At 70.6% G+C, this 9,771-nt stretch overlaps 1 protein-coding gene across 1 annotated transcript in view; it reads right to left on the bottom strand.

The window, feature by feature from the left end:
* Nucleotides 1–8,418: 8,418 nt before the first annotated feature.
* The window catches only part of CHLNCDRAFT_57199 (expressed protein), a gene marked incomplete at its 5' end in the record, with an annotated part of 3,009 nt that continues 1,656 nt past the window's right edge, over nt 8,419–9,771 (bottom strand). Inside the window, 4 exons of the mRNA XM_005849692.1 lie at nt 8,419–8,973; nt 9,149–9,204; nt 9,321–9,398; nt 9,575–9,721. Of these exons, the coding sequence (XP_005849754.1) occupies nt 8,859–8,973; nt 9,149–9,204; nt 9,321–9,398; nt 9,575–9,721 (396 nt within the window). The 3' untranslated portion in view covers nt 8,419–8,858. The remainder of the gene's footprint in view (nt 8,974–9,148; nt 9,205–9,320; nt 9,399–9,574; nt 9,722–9,771) is intronic.

Below are 9,771 nucleotides of genomic sequence, written 5' to 3' on the forward strand. Positions count from 1 at the left end.
CCTGGTTGCCCCCACCCCCCACCCCCACCCCTCAGTTTGCGATGAGCCAGGACACAGACGCGATGCAGGTCGTGTGGCACGACTCCCCAGGCGCCAGCTCCCAGCACCAGGCCCGCACCGTCAGCAACCTGGGCCGCCCCGCCGCTGCGCCCCGCGGCGCCGCCGTCGGGGGCGGCGCCCAGGAGCTCAGCGCCATCAAGCAGCGCCTCATCTCGGCGGCACAGAAGCCGCGAGACGTGCGGCGGCCAGGCCCCCCGCTGCCCGGCGCCGGCAGGCTGCAGCAGAGCGAGCAGTTTTTGGAGGGCCTGCTGGCGCGGCAGCAGCAGCAGCAGCCTGACGTGGCGGCGCTGGCAGGCGCTGCGCCGCCCCCGCCAGCAGAGCACTCCAACCACTCGGGGGCGCACTCCGACCTTGCCGTGGCGGGCGGTGGCAGCGGCGGTGGCGCCCACCGCACGCCCGCCACCCACCTTCGGGGCATCCTGAAGCGCCGGGGCGGCGGCAGCGGCGGCAGGGGCCGCCAGACGCCCGCCTCCTCCGTCAAGTTCAGCCTCAACCAGTCCAGCGGCAAGAGGGCGCGGCACAGGGGCGGCGCGGGCGCGCCGCACGCGGGCAGCAGCGGCAAGAAGCGGCAGGCGGGGCAGAAGCGCAAGGCGCTGCTGGATCTGCTGGAGCAGGTGGAAAGCATTGTGTCCAGCGGGCCCAGCCCGCGGTCGGGAGACGAAGGGCAGGGCGGGCAGCAGACGCCCGGCGGCGCCAGGCTGGCAGCGCCCGCGCCGCCAGCAGACGACCCGGGCGCGGTCAGCGACAAGGAGAACTCTGCAGATGCGGCGCCTGCTGGGAGGCCTTGCAGCAGCCAGGAGCAAGCAGGCGGCGGGGCAGCGGCACCGCCAGCGCATGCAGGGCCCACAGGCAGCCAGCAGCTGATGCCGCCGCCCGGCGGCGTGCGCTGCTGCGGTGGGCAGCAGGCGGTGGCCACCAGCAGTCACCACGGCCAGCAGCCACCACAACAGGTGCCAGAGCCTGCTGCTGCTGCTGCTGTGGCTGGACCACAGCGGGCCCAGCAGCGCCCCCTGGCCACAGCGCAGGTTGGGCAGACACAGGGCAGCGGCGGCAGCGGCGGCAGCGGCGGGTTTGCTGGGGATGATGACGAGGAGGATGCGCTCATGGCGCGGCTGGAGCTGGAGCTGCTCACACAGGTGGAGCAGCGGCAGGCGGCTGCCAGGCACGGCTGGCCGGCGCAGCCAGAGCGGTCCGCACCGGCAGCCAAGGGTGCGCCGCTGTGTGGCGCCTATGCCCAGCCGGCACCAGCCCGCCTGCAGGCAGCTCCGCCGGCGGCGCAGCACCCGGCCGCGGCAGTGCAGCAGCAGCGGCAGCAGCAGCAGCGGCGGCAAGCTGCTGCGGCGGCCCAGCCCCGCCCGCTCCCAAGGTCGCCATACGACAAGGCGCTCAAGGCACAGGCGCTCACTGCGCAGGCGCTGCCAAAAGGAGCGCCCGCTGCGCCCGGCACTGCCCCAGGGGCCGCCCCTGCGGCTGCTGTGTGCACGGCGGCGCTGCAGGGCTCTGACAGCAGCTGGGATGACGACGGCTTTGATGCCCACCTGCTGGACCAGTTTGAGGCGGCTGCGCTCAAGGAGCGGGCAGGCCGCAGCGGGCAGGGCCAGCCCTCTGCCGGCGGCAGCGATGGTGCCGGCGGGACTGCGGCAGCCGAGGACGGGAGCAGGCCGCCGACGGCTGCTGCCGCCGCGGCGGCTGCCTACCCCGGCGACCGCGCCGAGGTGCGGTACCGCGTACAGGAGGTTTTCTCGGATTCGGTGGAGCAGGTGCTGCTGCTGCACAACAAGTACCAGGTGAGTGAGGCAGCTGCCGAGCAGTCGTCGGGGCGGGGGGCTGCTGCCGGGATGGGGCTGCTGCAAAGGTCCGCTGGGTGCGCTCGCCAATGCGCTTGCCCTGCTGTGGAGGTGAGCTGGCATGCATGCTGTGCTGCACTGCATGGCGGGCTGTGCAGAAGCGGGACGTGTATGCCCACCTGCGCGCACCCTGGACCGACCTGCCGTACCGCGTGGGCGACTCGGGTGAGGCAGGCAGCCAGGCAGGGGAACAGGCCGCTGGCGCCGCTGTGCGTGCTGGGCCACTGCGCACGGAGCTTGCACCCGCTTGTACCAATGCCTGCAACAGCAGCAGCGCCCTCCGCCCAGCGGGCGCTAGCACATGTCGCGTCACGCTGCCACGCCCGTGTGCGAGCGCCGCCTGCCCACCCCCACCCTGTGCGCCTCCTCCCCCCCCGGCCACTGCAGTCAACCTGCTGGCTGAGCTGGACTTCTTTGAGGGCAACCACCACTGCCTGCTCAGCATGGAGCAAGGCATGCTCATCCTGCACCCAGACGTGCTGCTGTCGGGTGCGCGGCCGCCGCCTGGCTGGCATGGCTGCCGCCCGCTGCCGCGTCCCCGGCCTGACCGCCCTTGCTGTGCGCGACGCCGCGTGATGTGGGCTGGGCATGCAGGCACGCGCATCACCACCAGCCACGAGTGCCCGCGCCGCTCCTTCCTGGATGAGCGCGTGGCGGGGGATGGGTCCAACGACAAGGCCGTCAAGGGCACCCTCACACACAACCTCATCCAGGCGAGCGGCCGGGAGGCTGGGAGGGTGGCTGGGTTGGGATGTGGTTACTGTCAGCTGGGAGGCGCGCCGCCTGCGCCCGACGGCAGCCACCGGCTCGCACTCCTCCCTTCTCCTTCCTTCCCCGGTTGAAGCCCAGCTGCTTTCTTCAGAATAGAGCCTGGTGTGGCCTGGCTCGGCTGGGCCGCGATACCAGCAACCGCGCGGCGCCAGCTCCCCGCCTGCGTGCAGGCGGCGCTGACGGAAGGGCTGCGCACGCCGACGCAGCTGGTGGCGCGTGCCGAGCGTGTGGTGTGTGAGGCCACCGAGGCGCTGCTGGAGGTGGAGCTGAGCGAGGAGGCGGCCATGGAGTGCCTGAGGCAGGCGGTGCCGGGCATACAGAGGTGTGCACCATATGGGGGCGGGGCGTGGGCCTGTGGGTGGATGGGGCTGGCGGCATGGCTGCAGAGACGTGGCAGGAGTGGTGTGGAGGGGGGACAGTCATGGAGCGCTGCAAGGTCTTGGGGCCGGAGCCGTGTCCAGCCCGCGCCTCCGCCTCCTGGCCTGTGCCTCTGCAGGTGGATGCACCGCTTCCTGCGCGCCGACCCCGCCCCAGACTCGCTGCTGGGGGCAGGCATGGACTACGGCACGGGCAGGGACATACGCCGCATGGTGGCGGTGCAGGTGGGGGTGCCAGGCTGGCTGCCAGCGTGCCTGGTGGGGCGCCAGGCCCGCGGGCAAGCAGCGCAGTTGGGATGCATGCCCCTTGCCCGTTTGAGCCTGCCTGCATGGATGCGGCGCTGTGTGGACTCGACGATTCACCTGCACATGCATGCACGTGTGTGGGGGCTGTGCGTGCAGGAGGTGGTTGACATTGAGGAAAGCATCTGGAGCACCAAGTTTGGCGTCAAGGGCATGATCGATGTCAGGTGGGGAGCTGGCCCTGGGCGCCGTACCCTGCAGCCCGTACCGTGGCGGGTGGGTGGGGCACATGGTTTGGGATGCGGGCGCATCATTGTCCACCTCGCCGTGCCTCGCTGCTGCCGCCCTGCGCTGCAGCACGCAGCTGGTTCTGGATGAGGTGGGGCAGGCGGCGCGGGGCGCCGCCCAGCCAGCCGGCGGCTGGGTGCAGGCCGGCGCGGCGGCGCAGCAGGCGGCAGGGGCGGCGGCGGGGCGTGAGGGGCGGCAGGTGACGGTGGCCCCTGTTGAGATCAAGACGGGGAAGATGCACGACAGCCACCGGGCGCAGGTACTGCTGTACCTGCTGCTCATGGAGGAGCGGTACGGCAAGCCGCTGGACTGGGGCATGCTGTGGTACACCACGCAGACAGGTGCGGGGCGGGGGCGGCCGTGGGTGTTGGGCCCAGCTGCAGGCCCCCTGGTTGCACCCCGGCATGGATGAGCCGTCCTGTTGCACACGCACCCCACGCCACTCCTGCCTGCACCTCCTGGCCCCTGCTGCAGACCCCCAGCTGGTGCTGAAGCGCCCCACCGACATGGCCTGCCTCATGGCGGTGCGCAACCGCCTGGCAGCTGCCATCGCGCACCGCGAGATGCCGCCGCTGACGGGTAGGTGGAGGGCGGCGGGCGCCGCTCACCTGGCGGCGCTGGCGCGCCTGTGTGGCGGGAGGCCGGCCAAAGTCTTAAGAGTGCTGGAGCTGGGTGTGTGCGGGCCTTGGCGCCTGTACTGCTTCTGTCTTGAGCCTCACGGCATCCCTGCTGCCTGCCCTGCCCTGCCCTGCCCTGCCTGCAGAGGAGAAGCGGCAGTGCGGCTGGTGCTTCCAGCAGCTCAACTGCGCGATGGCGTTCAAGGCGGAGCGCGGCGAGGCGGCCACCGGCGACAGCTTTGTGCGGCCCAGCACCGACCGCGGCGGCAACCTGGACCGCGTGCAGCAGGAGCTGGCGGCCAAGTATGAGCGCGCCACGGGGCACATGACGCCCGCAGGTATGCAGCCGGGGCTTCCCTAGCTGGGCTGGCAGCTGCAGGCGGTGGTGGGCCTGTGTGTTGGTACCTGTGAGCCAGCTGCACAGGGTCGCTGCTGGCCCCAGGTGCCTGCCTGTCTCTGGGAGTCGATGCGTGCCCCTTCCCCTGCCTCCCTCGCAACATGCAGACTGCGAGTTCCTGAAGAAGTGGGAGGCGCTGGTGACGCTGGAGGACGGGCACAGCTCCTCGCGCCGCCCAGAAATCTGGGCCATGGAGGGGCAGCAGCGCCAGCAGCTGGGGCGCTGCGTGGCGGGGCTGGCGCTGTCGGTGGGTTCGGCGCCTGCTGCGCCGAGGCTTGCGGGGCGCCACTGTCCGCAAGCTGTGTACAGAAGCTGGCTGCCAGTGCTCCATGCCAGGGTGATGTGCCCCCTCATCTCCCGCTCACCCCATCACCTTGACCCCCCCTGCCCCACCCACAGCATGTGGATGAGGAGCAGCTTCTCTACACCTTCTGCCGCCCCGATGGCGCCGCCGTGGACTGTGGCTTCCAGGAGGGCGAGATGCTGCTGCTGTCGGTGGAAGGTGCACAGAGGGCCGCTGCCGCCGCCTCAACGCACGCTGGGCCCATTGTGCTGTGCAGCCAGCCCACCACCGCCGCCCATGTTGGCCCTTTACCACGAAGCATTCCAGAAAACACGCATGCACCCCTGCTGTGTGTGCAGGCCAGCACGTGGCTGTGGCCCGAGGCTTCTTCTACACCTGCACAGCCTCGCACATGACAGTCTCCCTGAACAAGCCGATGCGGCGGGGGCTGCTGGCGCCCAGCGGCGCGCCGCCGGGAGCGGCGCCAGCGGGCGGCGCCGTGGCGTTTGACGCCAGCGTGCGGTGGCGGGTGGACCGGGACGAGGTCAGCAGCACCTTTGTGCGCCTGCGGGGCAACCTGTTTGCTCTCTTCCGGTGAGCACCGTGGGAAGGAAGGGGGGGCAGCGGGGCGCAGCGCTTGGGTGGCGCCGTCATGAGGGCCGCGCGGCCCGAGCCGGGCTGGCATTGCCTCGGAACTCGCTGAGCTGCACACGCATGCGGCCGCCTGCTCCTCGGGACCCACCCGGATCCTGTCTCCTTGCGTGTGCCCACCCAACCCCCACCTTCCTCCCAGGCGCGAGTACCAGGCAGCCAAGGACCCCCAGACCAACAGGGTCGCCTACGGCCCCGAGCTGCCCGAGTCGCAGCACGCCGCCAAGCTGCGGCGACTGGTTGTGGCCCTGGAGGCGCCGCGCTTTGCGGCGGCGGACCCCACCCAGCCTGACCCCACCCCTCCCGGCATGAACAGCGAGCAGCACGAGGCGGTGCGGCGCGTGCTGCGGGCGCGCGACTATGCGCTTGTGCTGGGCATGCCGGGGGCGGGCAAGACCACCACCATCGTCAGCATGGTGCAGGCGCTGGTGGCGCAGGGCAAGAGGGTGCTGCTCACCTCCTACACAAACAGGCAAGGGGGGTTGCCGCCTGGCGCGTGTGCACGCATGGGCCGTCCCAGGCGCACAGCCTATATGCCCGCTGACCTCCCCGGCCTGCTGCGCCCCTCGGCCCCCAACCTCCCCCTGCCCGCCTGCAGTGCTGTGGACAACATCCTCATGAAGCTGGCCGGGGAGGAGGTGCCGTTTGTGCGGCTGGGGCGCCTGGCCAGCGTGCACCCCGCGGTGCGACCCTGGACGCCCGGCGGCGAGCGCTACCCGCTCAAGGCGACGCGCGAGCTGGCGCGGCTGGCAGACAGCGTGCCTGTGGTGAGCGTGCCGGGGGCGTGGTACTGGCCTGTGTGGGATTATGTGTGGGCTGGGGCGATGTTTGGGGGGCGTGCCAGTGGCCAGGCGTACAGCAGCAGCCAAAACGTGGCCGCTGCAATGCGCCCCAGCCACCACGTCGCATTCCTCCTGCACCGCCTCACCTCTGCCACTGCATCCCATGAACCCGCAGTTTGGCGCCACCTGCTTTGGCGTGAACCAGGCCATGCTCAAGGACAGGCTGTTTGATGTGTGCATCATTGATGAGGCGGGGCAGGTGGGGCGGGAGAGGGGCAGGGGCAGGGGGAGGTGCGCAAGCCTTGTGGACGGGTAGGAGGGGCTGCTGCCTCCGGCTGCCTTGCCGGCCCTGCCCCACCCGCTCACCACCATGCACACGACGCCTGGCGCTGCAGATGGTGCTGCCCGCCGCGCTGGGGCCGCTGCTCAAGGCGCGTTCCTTTGTGTTGGTGGGCGACCACAACCAGCTGCCGCCGCTGGTGACAAGCAAGGAGGCGGAGGCGGGGGGGCTGGGGGAGAGCCTGTTCAAGCGCCTGTCGGAGGCGCACCCGCAGGCAAGCGGCCACGCCGGCGGGCACGCCGCTGGCATATTGAGCTCTGCTGTGGCTCTGCATGCACGATAACAAGGTGGTCCGCCTTCTCAACTCCCCCCACCACACCACACCTTTGTGTGCCTGCCTGTGGTGCAGGCTGTGGTGTCCCTGCCTGTGCAGTACCGCATGGCTGCCGACATCATGCTGCTGCCCAACACACTCATCTATGACCATGCGCTGCGCTGCGGCACGGGTGGGTGGTGGCGCCTGCCTGCCTGCCTGCCTGGCGCCTGGGAGGACGGGGCTGGTGCAGCCTGTGGGCCGCATGGCATGCATATGCCTGCTCACTTTGGTTGCTGGCTGGCTGCCGCTGCCTGGCTGCGTGCAGACGGCATTGCGCAGGCGGCGCTGCAGCTGGGGCCGGCGGCGGCGGCCACGCTGGCCACGTGGCCCGGCTGGCTGCGCGAGGCGCTCGACCCTCAGCGCCGGGTGCTTTTCCTGGACACAGCACACGTGGAGGAGGCCCGGGAGGCGGGTGAGGGGCGCACAGGCGGCGCTGGTGGCTGCCTGTGTGCAGTGGGTGCGAGCGCCGCGACGTGCCGATGCTGCCCGCCCAGCTGCTTGGCCCCTAGGTCTGCTATGCTGACCCTGGTGCCCTGGCTGCTGTGCAGTGGCGGGGGATGCGATGTCCAACGGCGGCGAGGCGAGGCTGGTGCTGCAGCTGCTGCAAGCGGCGGTGGCGGCGGGGGTGCCCCAGCAGGCCATGGGCGTCATCTCGCCCTACCGCTCCCAGGTGGGGGCTGCGCCCGGCTGTGCCTGGCCCTGGGCCCCTGCGCAGCTCGAGCATGCCTGCTGCGGCAGGCAAGACCGAGGCCGGCCAGCAGAGGGAGTCAGAAGATTGGAAGCAGGCCTGCACTCGCCCAGCCAGCCCCTCCTGGCCTCTGTGCCGCCCGCCCGCCCCGCAGGTTGCGCTGCTGGACCGGCTGGCTCGTGGCGCGGGGCTGGGTGATGTGGAGGTGCTGACGGTGGACAAGTGCCAGGGGCGGGACAAGGACTTTGTGGCCATCAGCCTTGTGCGCAGCAACGCAGAGGCGGAGGCGGGTGAGGCGCGAGAGCCGTCGCCTGTGTGGGATGCGAGGGACTGCCGTATGCGAGCAACATATGCCCCGGGCAGGAGCGGCATGCGTTGCCCCACCCGCGCGTCCTCTGCTGGTGGCGGCCCGCCCCTTGCGCCGCTGCGCCTGCGCCCGCCCACCCTGCGCTGCCCCCTGCCCCGCAGGCAAGCTGCTGGCCGACTGGCGGCGCATCAATGTGGCCATCACGCGCGCCAAGTGCAAGCTGGTGCTGGTGGGGGACGCCTCCACGCTCAGCTCCATCCCGCTGTTTGGCCGCCTGGTGGCGCTGGTACAGGAGCGCGGCTGGTACAGGCAGCTCCCTGCAGACGCGGCCGCACCCGCGCCGCAGCCCATGCAGCAGTAGCAGCAGTGCCAGGTGCTCAACTGCAGATCTGCAAGCCATGTGCACCACTTGCTGGCCTTCAGGCTCCCCATCGCCTCTCTCTAGGCAACGCTTAGGCAACGCTTAATTCAACGTGGAGAGCAAGGGGGGTGGGATAAATGCAGGGAAAGAAAGGGGTGCTCAGTCAGCCAAAAAGGAGGTGCAGGAGTTGGTTGCCCAATCACCTGGGACAACAGAGGAAGGGTAGGTGGAAGTGGATTTTGAAGGAGTCAATCAGGGGATTGCCTGCTTGGTGGCCGAGGCAGATACACTGGAAGAGGCAGATACAGACGAGTGGAGGCACTCAGTTCGGAAAAGCGAGCAGCAGCACTTTCTTGTTTATTCAGCAACTGTCTTGGGTTCTTGGGGGACATATGCTCGTACCAGCAACACCAGCTGCCTGGCGGCCACGGCGCAGCCGCTTGCTGCCCACTGCTGCACTTGGCGGCCATGCCCTGCACGGCGCGGCCAGCCTTCCACGCCGCATGCTGGCGCAGCCGACTCGCAAGCCGTCAGCAGCAGCCGCCGTCTGCCTGGCAGGCTATCCCGGGATTTGCGGCGCCGGCTGCTGCCGCCGCGCCGCCCTCGCTGAACTCCTCGCGCCCCAGGTGCTTGGCCAGCGTGTTGCTGCAGGGTGGGCCAGGGCAGTGGCAGGAGCGGCGTGGGAGGAGGTGCGCCAGCCACCGGTGGCCAAACGCGGAAGTGTGGCTCGGCACCATGCTGTGGAGGCAAAGACGGCAGGCGGGGGGGGGCCGCTGCGTGGCCCCGCGGCGTGCTAGCAAGCCTCTGGCACTGTGCCCACCTGAGCGCCAGCGCGTCGCAGTGCTGCGGGTAGGCCTTGAGCATGTAGTGCGCACCCTGCACCAGAACAGCGCACCACGCTCGCCAGCTCAGCCACCGAGGCCCAGCACAGGCGCCGCCACCACTTGCGTGATGGGCAGGCTGCCGCTGCGGGTGCCGTGCAGGGGTCCCACCTGGAGTGGCGTGAGGATCTTGGAGATGAGCTGGCAGTTGAGGTCCATGACTGCGCGCTGCTCCCGCCGCAGGTTGTCCTGCACGCACACCAGCACGCGCAGGATAGGCCCAGCGGTGGGTATGGACAAGACAAAAACGCAAACAGGGCGGCACGGGAGCGGCCCGGCCCAGCCCGGCGGTGTGCCAGTGCCCTGGCGGTGCACAACGGCCCCGCCGCCATGCCCCGCCACACCCCTGCCCCCGCCCCGCCCACCTTGATCTTGTCCAGCACATCCCCCAGCTCCGCCGACGACTTGGCCACGTGCAGGTACCCCGCCTGGCTCATGTTCTGCATGCGCCCCTCCACCGTGTTGTCCTCAGACGGGTTCTTGCTGGAGTGCGGCAGCATGAGCGACATGGCCTGCGGGGCGGGGGCGGGCCAGGGGGAGGGAGGGAGGGAGGGGAAGGGAG

Source organism: Chlorella variabilis (genome assembly GCF_000147415.1).
Source record: "Chlorella variabilis unplaced genomic scaffold CHLNCscaffold_5, whole genome shotgun sequence".
In the NCBI taxonomy this organism is placed as follows: Eukaryota; Viridiplantae; Chlorophyta; class Trebouxiophyceae; order Chlorellales; family Chlorellaceae; genus Chlorella; species Chlorella variabilis.